This window comes from Wyeomyia smithii, chromosome 3 (assembly GCF_029784165.1).
Source record: "Wyeomyia smithii strain HCP4-BCI-WySm-NY-G18 chromosome 3, ASM2978416v1, whole genome shotgun sequence".
Lineage (NCBI taxonomy): Eukaryota > Metazoa > Arthropoda > Insecta > Diptera > Culicidae > Wyeomyia > Wyeomyia smithii.
Genome location: NC_073696.1, coordinates 164,417,663 through 164,430,053, shown reverse-complemented (window position 1 = coordinate 164,430,053; position 12,391 = coordinate 164,417,663). Strand labels below are relative to the sequence as shown.

Below are 12,391 nucleotides of genomic sequence, written 5' to 3'. Positions count from 1 at the left end.
TGCAGCAAACAAAGGGTTGATTCGAATATGTATGAAATGACAGCGATTAAATAAAAGATATCCATTCTTTTAGTATATATTATTATTTATAACGTTTTAACGTCTCAGCATCCAGAAATGCACTGTTAGATAAAATTGCAGCAAATACTAGAGTTGCAATTCTCTCTATTATTTGTTTTAATGGAATATAAGAATACCGTAGTCCAACGTCATGCGGTCGTGTCTTGAATACCACCCTCCTACTTTTTTATGTTCCTGGAAGTGCCGGAAACTCCTTACTTGAATTCAGTTTTGCCAATCTCGGAGGAGTTTGCTTCGGATTTTCTACAGCACTTTTTTGTTTTTTAGTATCAGTCATTTCAGATGGAGACCTTCTCTGTCCTTTCCTAGGAAGCCTGGGAGAAGAAAGGTTTTTCCTCTTCCTAGATTTCCCGGGTTCAACAAAAGAAGATTCCCCAACTGAATCGTCAGAATCAGACTCATCGGATGGCAAGAACTCGAAGAGATTCGGGGAAACCAGTTTGGTGGCAGTGGCCTAGTGGCCTCTTTGAGCATTTCTGCGAAAGTGCGCTTAGAGCGCTCTTTCAGAGACCGCTTGATCTTGTCTTGGCGCTGTTTGTACGCGGGACATGCAGACAGCTCATGCGGAGTCTGCCCACAATGAAGGCACTTTTCAGCACCCTTATAACAGGCGTCATCCGCATGTTGCTCTCCGCACTTGCCACAACGTGCTTTATTGCCACAGTGGGAGGCCGTATGGCCCAACTGTTTGCACTTGAGGCAATTCATTACCCGCGGTACAAACAAGCGCACGGGCAGACGCACCTTGTCCACGAGCATATAGCTCGGCAGAGCAGACCCGGCGAAAGTCACGCGAAAAGAGTCTGAAGGGGTGTAAGTTTTTTCACCCTTGTCGAGCGATACTGAATGTAATTGCTTACATTCAAGTATCTTGGCAGGTTCAAGGCTAAAATCCTTGAAAAGGCCTTTTCCAGCCTTCAACAGGTCCTCGACAGTCAGACTCGATTCGCTGACCACACCGTCAATCTCAACTACGCGAGCTGGAATGTACACGTGGTACTCCCGCGTGAAGAGCTCACAAGCAGCAATCTCGTTTGCTTGCTTGAGGTCGGACACCAAAACACGCAGCTTATTCGGGCGTACTTTGGTAATTTCAGTCACGGCTGTAAACCGTGCCAGATCTTTACATATTTGCATTGTGTTCAATGCTTTCACTTTCGGCCGGAAAAATACAGCCCCAATACCAACTTTGCCCTCCGGATACTGCTTAAGCCGATGGGTAGCTTCCTGCGGGGTTCCATTCTTAACCCTTGGAACTTTGTATCCGGGAGGGCTAGGCGGTAGAACGAGCGGGTTTTCATCCCCGCGTTCGTCGTCTATGTTGGGCGCGTAAGCCACACACGCAAAATGCCAATCAACAAATAATATTGTAGAAAAAAAACCAAGAAAAAAACTACTTATCTTCTGCAGCCGCTCTCCACCGCAATCAGCGCACGGGCGATGCCAATCTCCAGTCCTTCACACAAGAGTCCACTAGCAAAAGCTGCAGCCGCTCCAGCCACACAGCAGCACCAGTACAGCCAAACAGCAGTACGCCGGGTACTGGATCTCTCGCAGTAGCGACACAACGTACAGTCTGTGGCGTACGGTAGCAATAGGCGATGATGCGTTCTTTTGTCTTCAATAGACGACGGCAACGAGCAGCAGTGCACACGCAATACAATGCACGGTGACCTTGAAGGCGATTAACTGGTCGGCACTATCGAGATCGAAATAAAATTGCGACCGAACACGACGAGAGCACAACTTGGAATGAATATTTGAGTCTGTCTTAATCAAGTCATAGGTCCCGTATCCTCGCGTGCGCTTTATTTTTGCGGTGTTACATCATCAAACAGAATGAGTTCGGATCGCGTTATGATTTCCCTAGAAGATGTAATGAGCTCGTACTCGCGATATTTGTTATTATGTACCCGGTACTCGAACTCAGCGCATCGTTTACCAAAACGAAACCTGCTGAAACCCCTACCCTTTTCTCCAACATCCCAGTGGTTTCACGTGGAAGTGCAGAGGTGTTCTCGGCTTCCAATAAAGCGAGTATCACGTCAACATATTCCTATACACACTTTTTCTTTGACCTGCATTCAGATGCGACCGGCGCTGGTATTGCCTAATATAAAGATTAAGGTCACCAGTTTTTACACATTGAGGATGGATGTTAGTCCCAAACATCATCCGTTGGTTTTCTGTGTAATTACAGCTGATCTAGCAATAACGGAGTAGCAACCGCGGGCGGTCAATCATGCTCATGCTCTACTGCTCGCCGATTTTGAAAACATGGTTTTGAGAAAAACGCGTTTGAAGTTTCAAAATGCTATAAATCTTAAGAATCGCAATAATGAAGCTTCTTATTTTTTTTTACCTTCAGTCAGCTATCCCTGCGCCGTAAAGTTGTCATTCCTGGGCTTTATTTTTCTTTTCTTCCTTTTTGTTATGGGATGTAAGGCTGCGCCTAGCCGCTTTCGCGATATCAGACATACGATGCTCAGTGACTTTGACGTGGTTGGCGTCCGATCTCACACAAAACTCAAACTTGTCTCTCACATTTAAACACTTTTGAATATAACTCACAGTTGAAACGTATAGAAAAACTCAAACAAAGAACGTACACAACGAGAATGGCTGATCGACTAAACAAATGAAAATTGTGAGTAAACACGTGCTGTAGAGACGCTATAACGGTCGAAAGTTGATGCAGCGACCTCTATATTTCAAATTTGAATCACTATAACGATCATAGGTAACTTCTGTTAGTTTACAAAGCCTCGAAATTAAAAGAAAAACGAGCATCGCCAAAATAAACGAAAAATGTTATTTTGAAGCAGAAAAGTGATTTAAACGAATTTTGAGTATAGATCAGTACTTGGGCGATGTAGATTTTGATTCTAGGATAGTTTTAGCATGATTGAAGCCAATAAAAAAAATGACAAGAAACATTTTTTTGGTAGATATTACCCCTTAAGTAGCTGTCATAAAAATCAAACGAAAAAAATACAAGAGCGGTATGCAAAGCCACGACCGCAAGGTTAACGTAGAACTACATAACTTGTATTACTTGTACATTGTACATCATTGCACATCACTGAACAGGAATGGAACAAACACTATACAACGCAAACAAGTTTCAATAGTCAGAGTGTATGTAGATTAAAATAACACTTTACTTTTAATTCTAGCGCAAAACGAGAAAACATTAAATCTTCAATAATTTGCTTGTTGTCCTTATAAGGATCATTTTTGTTCAATTTCGTATCGAAAATAATGTTGATCACATCTGTGTGCTACCCCGACAGAGGAGGTTGAGACATTTTAACACAGTTGAAAGCTGTTTGTACGCTGAAAATTTGACGGCCCATATATTTTGAATGCCAGCATTTCAAAACGTTGGTGTGTTGTCAAAATGTGGCAACTTTCATTAGAGAAAGTGCCGGCTAATGTACCTACTACTGATGCTGCTCGCTACTGCACAAAGGCAGCTTTTACTAGAGGAAATGCCGTTGCACCAGCTGACCCTGTCAATATCGCTGTTGATACCACTTCTGCTGCTTTTTTCCGCTGCCTCAGCTGCTGCTGCTGTTAAGTAAGGATTGTTGTAATCGCTGGATAGAACTAATATGAGCAATTTCGACTGAAACGGGCTTTTATATAGGCCAAATAGTATATTTCGCATTACTAGGTCTATAATTCTGTCGACCGTGCTTGGGAAAGCAATCACATAGCGACCAATCAGAGGTCGAATTTTGTTTTTCAACAAGGCATTATAATTTTTTGCATTTGGGAGGATTGTTAGAAGATTTTCCAATCGATTGCTGCAAAAGCGAAAGAACATTTATCAAAAACTAACCGATTTATTAGCATTCGAAATTGGACATATTTATAACTTTTTCCGGTTTTAGATTTTTATTTTGCATCCCTATGCAGCCGAGATTCCTGAGAGACGTAGCTCTACGTCAAAAACCAACCGAAATTGCAGCCATTCAGGTGCTGGATTCAGGTAATTAGAATAGTGTCCCTCGATAGGAAACTTTAATTGATTATTGTTCAAGTTTGCTAAATCGGTTTTAGAATCTGAAAATTCGAGCTGACAGAGAAGAATATGGTGAACAAATTGTTATACTTATATTTGTATTTCACCTTGCACATTTCGAGTATTTCGTCTCAATACACAGGTGGCTCCTAAATCTGTTTACAATATGTTGCCTATCCTAGGGAAGTGACGTTGGTGTTAGAACTCAATGCAATCACATGAATAGACGTGTTAAAGCAATGGGATACGTTTTTCAACATATTTACTCAGATTCTATAAGATCAGATTGCGTTATTAAGCGCTTCTGTTAATTTGCGAACGATTTAGAATAAGTCGCTTCTGGAGCGATTTTGTGCTTCTGGCGCTTACGTCAAAATCCGAGCCCACGGCAGACGAGTATGAAAGCTGAACGTCTGTCTGCGGTATAACACTGCGACCAGTGCTGGAAAAGATTGAAAAATCGTCAAAAAAGAATATGGGTTTTGTAGATTGGCATATGTTTTCTACAATGAAGCGGGTCCAAATGAGTCTTCGTGGTTAGCAGCTTACTACCGTTCTAAGCAAAATTGTAGCAAATGGAACTAACATGCTTAGTACGGCAGCTTAGATAGAAACAAATTAATAGAAGGTATTTTTTTTTAAATATGCGAAATTCATAATTCCTCTTGTTTCTATTAAGAGATAAGGTTATTTTTCCAACATGGCTTGAAACTGTTCGCACAAAAACAAACGTTTTTACAGATTACAGATCTTGATGTGACTGTTTTGAAATCATCATCATCATGATATTGCCTACTGTATTATGGTGAAAAAAAAATGGGAGGCAGCTTTTATCACATTATTCTCTATTCCATATGCTTACAGAGAACAAGCTAACAAACGTACACAGAATGTGTTGTTATTTGACTGGAGGTGAATGTTGTTTTTAAGGAACAAATTTGTTACAAAAAAGAGGAGTTTTTATTCATTGCTTTTTAAGTAACAAGTATAAATTTTGCGTGTATAGGTGTTATTGCTGTTGTTGTACTTTTATGTTGTTACCTCTGTAAACAATGTTATAATTGCTGTTGTTGTTATTGTTGTTGTTAAAGTGATTTTGGTTGGTGATGAGATGACTATCCTAGCATTATTATAAGGTAAATTTTTGCTCCTAGATGAACAATTTTGATGTTGTAAGCGATGTTTGCTATTTCACCATGTTTTACCATGTTTTAAATTGTTTTTTTTTAATCCTGAATTAAACTATTAAACTATTTTCACAAGTCAAATTTCGAAGATATTTTTTTTCAGCTCGTCCACGATATTGAGGCTAACCATAGAATCGGCATGTTAACTAGGTGTATATCTGTTAAGGGGTTATATACCTTTTTAGTTTTCAAAAAATCGGAAAAAAATTATTGCATTATCTCAAAGTACAACTTGTTGGAAACTTTTTCAAAAATTTTCCTAAATCCCTGAGCAATAGGGAGAAAGTTAGAGCGATTTGAGGCGGCCGCATAAGCTAAACTTGAAACTTTATTCGCGTTCATCTCGGAATGGTTTCTCAAAAAAAAAATTGACATTGCCGTGTTTCCGATTGCTGTAAAACTGATGAAACAATTTTCTTCATCTATTTTTTCAAATATTCTTTTTTAAATTCCTCGGTCGTTGAACAATCGTTTTTCGATACACGAGGTTTAAATTTGCCTGAAAATTTTTTATGCAATTTTAAGCAATATTTTTTTCGAGAATATCGTTCCCGTTTGCACTAAAAACAAAATATTTATGAAAATGATCGATCAGATACTCGGCACACTTCTAAACTAATGAAATAATATAAGTTTTTTAATTTTAGGTAATCTATCTTTCTATCGTAAAAACCGCAAAACTATACAAAAAAAGTGTTTGGGGGAAACGGCCATTAACTTCACAAATAATTAGTATTTCTTATGAACAAACGTGTTTTTTTGTTGTTGTTGATAAACTGAACTTTTAGAAAATTACTACTTTTAATGCAATGAAAAAGGTGCTACACGCATAAAAAAATCATAACTTTCCTCTTTTTTCTTGAGCAAAAAGGTACATAACCACTTAAAGCGCACAAAACTGCCGTATTTTCCCATGATATACGAAGAGTGCTTTACAAATTTTACGGATCACAGAGCCTCAATGGCACTAAGACTGTCTATGAAGATAAAATAGTGGTCATGGTTAAGATATTGATGATCCCTACGGAGTAGTAGCAATTTCTTTGTTTTTAATATTTTATCGCTCAAAATTATTTGAAAAAAACTTGGGGATTTCTTGCGGTCGCAGTTGATTCCATAATGGGACACCTAAAAAAATGTCCAATGGCAAGAGATGGCACTCTTTCAGTGGTAGTAAAATCAAAATTTCTCCGAATATTTTGCTCATCCACAAAAAACAGCTGTCAAATGCCTTCTATACATGTTATTCAAACATTCTAGTACTTTATTTTACTGAACGCAATCAATTTTTGTAAAAAAACGTGTTTTTTCCATTTAACTCCGTTGAGTCTAACTACCATTCGTCCTTGAGCCGTGATGTTGATTTTGACAACAGCACAAAATAGGGCGAAAGCCGTGTGGTCGAAAGTGGATGCACACAATACTTATTAGGGTAGATCAAAGTCGCAGAAAGTAGGAGGTTATTTCATACAAACTTAATATACAATACGCCAAGCGGAGTCACTAGTAATTGACTGCTGCTATCAAGTTTTAACATTTCCATATGACGATGATCCACTTTAATACTCATAGCCAAGCAACGACATCTAGTTTTGATTTGAATGGAAAAATCAATAGTTCCTACAATTATTTAATAGATGGCATTACACAAACAGTTGCGCTCACTGGTGTGATTTATTATTAGAAACTAGCGGCGGTGTCTCATTTCTTCTTTCATGTTGGTGTCGTTTAATATAGCAGTACTAGAACTATCTAAAGATGCGACGTTTATGGGAATGTATGATATCTAAAACCATGCAGTCAAAATATAAAGTCATGAATCAGGTATTTTTATCTCATCAAAAGATATGCAAGGTCGATAAATCTCTCGAATATTTCAATAACTAATGAGTTCATGACCTTACATCTATATAGCAGACGGTCTGACAATTCTCAAAACCGGCATTTATATAGAAGAATACTCGCCAACACTTCGAGACTCATCGTATGGGTTGACTGTAGCAAACCAAAGCAACACGCAAATGCTATTGTATTCTTTCTAACTGCAATATATGCATGCATAGAAAAAGCAATCTTATTCAGTAACTGACAGTATCTTTGTTTGTAGTAGCCTTAAAAGGTCCCCAACAGGTTTCGGAAATCGTATTAAGAAAAGTAATTTTCTGTTGGCATTTTTGTGTCAGATACCCAGTATGATTAGCCCAGGTGCATATAGAATCCAGACCCCAAACGTTTAGCGACAAAACCTGTATGAGCATTTCATCCGTTAGTGGGGCGGAAGCTGGTCGTTCTTATGATCCCTATAAAAAAACGACTAACTTTGCTTTATCTGGGAAGAATTCGATGCCCAGCTTAAGAGCCCACCAGGGTATCTTACAATGGATGTTGCAGATCGCAGGCCTTGCATGTAATGTGCACTGGTGGAAATAATAATAACGCCACCTCTAATATGTATTGCTTCTTATAAAGTTTTTAAACAAGAATATTTTGTTGTATTTCAATAATATGTACGATTACCTACCATTTTGTGCCAGTTGATCATTTACAGCATTTTAACAGGGGGTAACCCTATAGAAGCGGAAACAACCCTATAGAAGCGGAACAAACTTCGCTTCACAGAACATAAATTTAATGTATCAAAAACTGTAAAAAAAGCAGTAAAAACGCGCACTGAGAAAACAATGACAACACACGACGTGTGTGTCCTACCGTGATCGAGGCTAAATTCATCTGATTCCCGCGATGGCTGCCTCTGTTGCCAATCACAACAAACCCGCCGTGACGTCGAAGTCAGCACTCAGCACATCACTTTTCCACAGCTAGAGGGATTTCCCCGGTTTTCACGATTTTTTTGGATTTTTGCGGGGCAAATTTTAGTGTATACAGGGTTACCCCCTGTTACAATCGGGCCTCACGTTGGACGCCAATAATAAGTGGGGGTTACCCTAAACACTAATATCGCCAACTGCAGAAGGCAGTTGGCTACTCTTCGGGTTGCTGCATTTTGCCCGAACAACTCTATTTTACAGGGCGTGTACCTTTATCGGATTTCGGACTTTTGCTAGAAAACTGAAGAAAAAAAAAACAAACAATATAAATAAACTAGTGCGTCTAGAACTGTCCTGCAGATCAGACGTGTTTTCGGTTTGTCTTTGACTGCCTATAGCTTCAAAGTTTGTGTTTTGTCAGTGCGTCTTTTAAAGAAACCTGAAAGTTTTTCCACATAAGTCTTTATTAAAACCACCTACTTTTGAATTTAATATTTGTTTTTAACTTTTTTCGTATCACCTGAAATGACAGGGCGAAAAAAGAAACCGCGCATCACTACGAGGAGAGAGAGAGAGAGCATTCTCTATCGGACAATTCGAGTGTCTGCAGCGAAAACCCTTTTGATATTTTGCCTGAGCAAGAAGCCGGTGAAATGGAAGTTATTAGTAATGATACTATACAAAATGTCAATTCTTTTAAAAAGGAGAAAGCTCCACCTATAGTGGTAACTATTTCTTCTGAATTTAATATTTTCAAAAAGGAACTTTCAACGTTTGTTTCTGACGTTAAAGTTACCTATCAAATTGGCCATAGCGAATGCCGCTTATTAGCCGACTCAATAAAGGGTCGTGATCGTCTTGTTCAGCATTTAACTAACGAGATGTACAAATTTTCTACCTACGACACCTATAACACCAAAACGTTCAAGGTTGTCTTGAAAGGTCTCACCAACGATCAAACCGTTGCACAGTGGAACACTTAGAATATCATATCTGATCATAATTATTTAAAAAAAAATTTGCCCTGAAAACGTATCATATTGTGAAAATAAAGACTAATGAGTGGATTTGGATAATTTGTTGCATGGAGTAACCCACCTTAAAGTGATGGATGACATTTCTTATAATGGAATTTAAATTCAGTCATAGTCGGGTCAAATTCATCCAAATACTTGAACTTATCATGAAACGACTTTTCAGTACACATTTCAGTCATTTAACAACGTTTTATTTGGGTAACCAAGGCTACAACTATCCAAGAAGCGAAAAAATAAGAATTTCTTGATTATTTTCACATAGCGATAAAACACGGAAGGTTTTTCTTCACCATTATAACCAAAACTATTAGCACTTTCACGTAATATAAGCCGTTCAACCGGATTTTGCCGGAAAGATAAATTATCCCATTTTGAGTTAACTTATAAACACAAATATTTTGGGTTTTATTATATTGACTTCGACAAACACCTGGGTATTTGGAAAGACTAGTGTTGGGGCAACTGACCACTCTATGGGGATTCACCACTTGGGCTCGCCGTTGACAGTGAGTCTGTTAAGCGGCTGTACGCACTCGTGCCAACTGAGAGTGGTAAGTTGTCATTCGGGTATCCGACGAGAGACTGAACGCACATATATATTTTATAATACGCTATTAAATTCGTTTGTACTGTTCTTATTTGTTTTAACTTATCTTTTATCACCTCGCCTTAACAGTACGACAACTAGAATACATGCTAAGTACACATTTCTGTTCGATTAACCTTCTTTAACAATCTCCATGGTTGTTTAATTTAAAAATCACTTGTTTATCTTCGGAACGTTATATTTTAGCTCACGGTATCAAAGCGTCATTATCATGCACAAAAAACTGTTGGATTGCGGTCGGTTTAAACCTCTCCTTAAGACCGTAACATAACTTTTGGATGTTGATGAGCTGTCAAGTGATCAAGCATACATCACACTTCAAAATTAAACACTACAATACAAAGTTGATTCACTTTGAATCTTTCACTTTTGATCAGATATTTACTCCTATGTGCGTTGATGAGTTAAAAATGACTTTATCAGAAATACTTGACATAGCCCCTACCCAAGTAATTCTTATGAAACAAAAATCACGAGGTGAAAACAGTCAGAGAACTGGAGTTTCCTTTGTGAACTATGTAATTCATTTTAACCGCAAGGGGGGGGGGGGGCGGTGTAACAACTTAAAATTTTTTGAAAAAGTGGGAAATTCATAGACAGTTTGGAGGAGGTGGAGAGCATATCTAATTTCGGTAACATGGACCAAAAATGCCTTTATTGTGGAAACTCTCACAAAAAGGACACATGTCCTGTGAAAGAGAATAAAAATTTTCGGTGCGTCAATTGTAACGACAACCACATGTCAAATTTTTACGAATGCCCTGTCCGTTTAGCCATTGTAAAGGCAAGGCAGGGTAAACAAAATTCAATTTCTCAATCAAAACAAACTTCAAAATATAATTCTCCAAGCCCCGCTGTAACAGCCAATTTTTCTACTCCTTGGCCTACCCGTTAAACGTATGCACAGGTAAGAGGTAGCTCGAACATTATTTCACCTAATTTTGGTAGTTCGAAAATGACCGTTAATATATCAGGTAAACAAAAATCGATAGAAAATGAAAATACATTGCTACCGAAAATAATTTTCCTAATGTCAACTGCTTGGAGCCTATTACGGCAGGTGAACTTTCTTTTCTGCAACAGGCAATGTTCGATCTTATGAACGCCATGTTGCAGGCAAATTCCATGTTTGAAGCAATTCAAATTGGAACAAATTTTACACTTAAAATTGTTTCTAATTCTAAATTCAGCAATGATTTTAAATAAAACAATCGAAATTTTAAATTGGAATGCTCGCTCATCGAAGGCCAATGAGAATGAGCTTTTTAATTTTTTAACAGTAAAGGCCCAAATACACACACGGCGTAATGACGCCTTCTCTATATAAAATGGAAGGCGGGATAGCGATCACGCCTTCTATTTTGTATGGAAAAGGTGTCATTGCGCCGTGTGTGTATTTGGGCCTTAAATAATGTGCACTTTGCATTCATAACTGAAACATTTTTAAAACCTAACATCAAATTAAAATATGCTCCCAATTACGTGGTTCATAGATATGATAGGTGAGATCAACCGTTTATCCTCGTAGGCGGCCTGTAGAATTTTCCGAGATCCTTCATAATCATTGTTGTTAATGACGTCTCGATCAATTTTCTCTTTTGCTTCACCACATAATGCGTTTCTTAAATCAAGAATTTTCATCGCCGGAGATTCATTCGCATATCTTGCCATCAAACTTTGGAAGAGGCGTTTGAAACTATACCAGCTTTCATAACCCCCATTGAATGTTTGAAAGGGAGCTTGCAAATGCGGTTTGCTAGTTGCTAGTGCTAGTTTGCACATAAACTGGGTTCGATGGTGCCACAACGTTTGCTGGAGCAACATTCTGTGTTTCTAATAGCTTTGTGATCAGCTCAGCTTGTGCAATCCTTTCTTGGAGCTCAACATAAACCTCATTGTGAAGTTTTTCAAATATTCCGTATTCTTTGTGTTCCGCAGCACGAACTTCTTTAGGTAGAAGTACAGCCATCTCACAATAATTCTTCTCATAGTCTGCAGCACATCGTCGCAATGTTTCTAAATGCAAACGAAGCAGATGAATGCTTATGTTTTCAATTTGCAATGACTCATTTATTCTCAGTATTTTATCCAGGAGTAGATCCCGTCGATCCGATAAATTTTTCCAAATTGTTTTGCATTTTGCGATGTTTCTCAGCGGCTTCCTAAGCAGCTTTTTGCTGGGCAATAGTAGGAACTATATTTGAGGTTTTACTTGCAGATCCCGACAGCGCCTCGAGGATGTTCCTCCTAGTTAATTGAGCCGATGTTGAGAGTGGAGTTTCAAAGTAACTCATCCGTATTCACTTCTATCTTTGATAGATAACAGTCACTGTTTTCAGAAATAGTCTGAATTTGTTGTTTTCCAATGACAAAATGGAGTCTCTTCACTTTAGTTGAGTCTAGCACTACCGTCAACTTTCTTCTGCCAAAATGGCGACCTTCCGCTTGTGCCACGTGCACACAATATCGGTGGCAAAGCACCACCAATGCTCATCTCGTGCCGCAACAAGCACACAATATCGATGGTGAAGCATCACCAATGTTCCTCTCGTGCCACGGGCACACAATATCGGTGGCGAAGCACCACCAATGTTCTCTCGTGCCACGGGCACACAATATCGATGGCGAAGCACCTCCAATGTTCCTCTCGTGCCACGGGCACAGGCACACAATATCGGTGGCGA

At 38.7% G+C, this 12,391-nt stretch overlaps 1 protein-coding gene across 1 annotated transcript in view; it reads right to left on the bottom strand.

Moving 5' to 3' along the window:
• LOC129728806 (GATA zinc finger domain-containing protein 14-like) overlaps window positions 1–11,531 on the bottom strand; it is a gene marked incomplete at its 3' end in the record, with an annotated part of 39,518 nt that extends 27,987 nt beyond the window's left edge. Inside the window, exon 1 of the mRNA XM_055687268.1 lies at window positions 11,190–11,531. Within this exon, the coding sequence (XP_055543243.1) occupies window positions 11,190–11,531 (342 nt within the window). The remainder of the gene's footprint in view (window positions 1–11,189) is intronic.
• Between the last annotated feature and the right edge of the window lie 860 nt (window positions 11,532–12,391).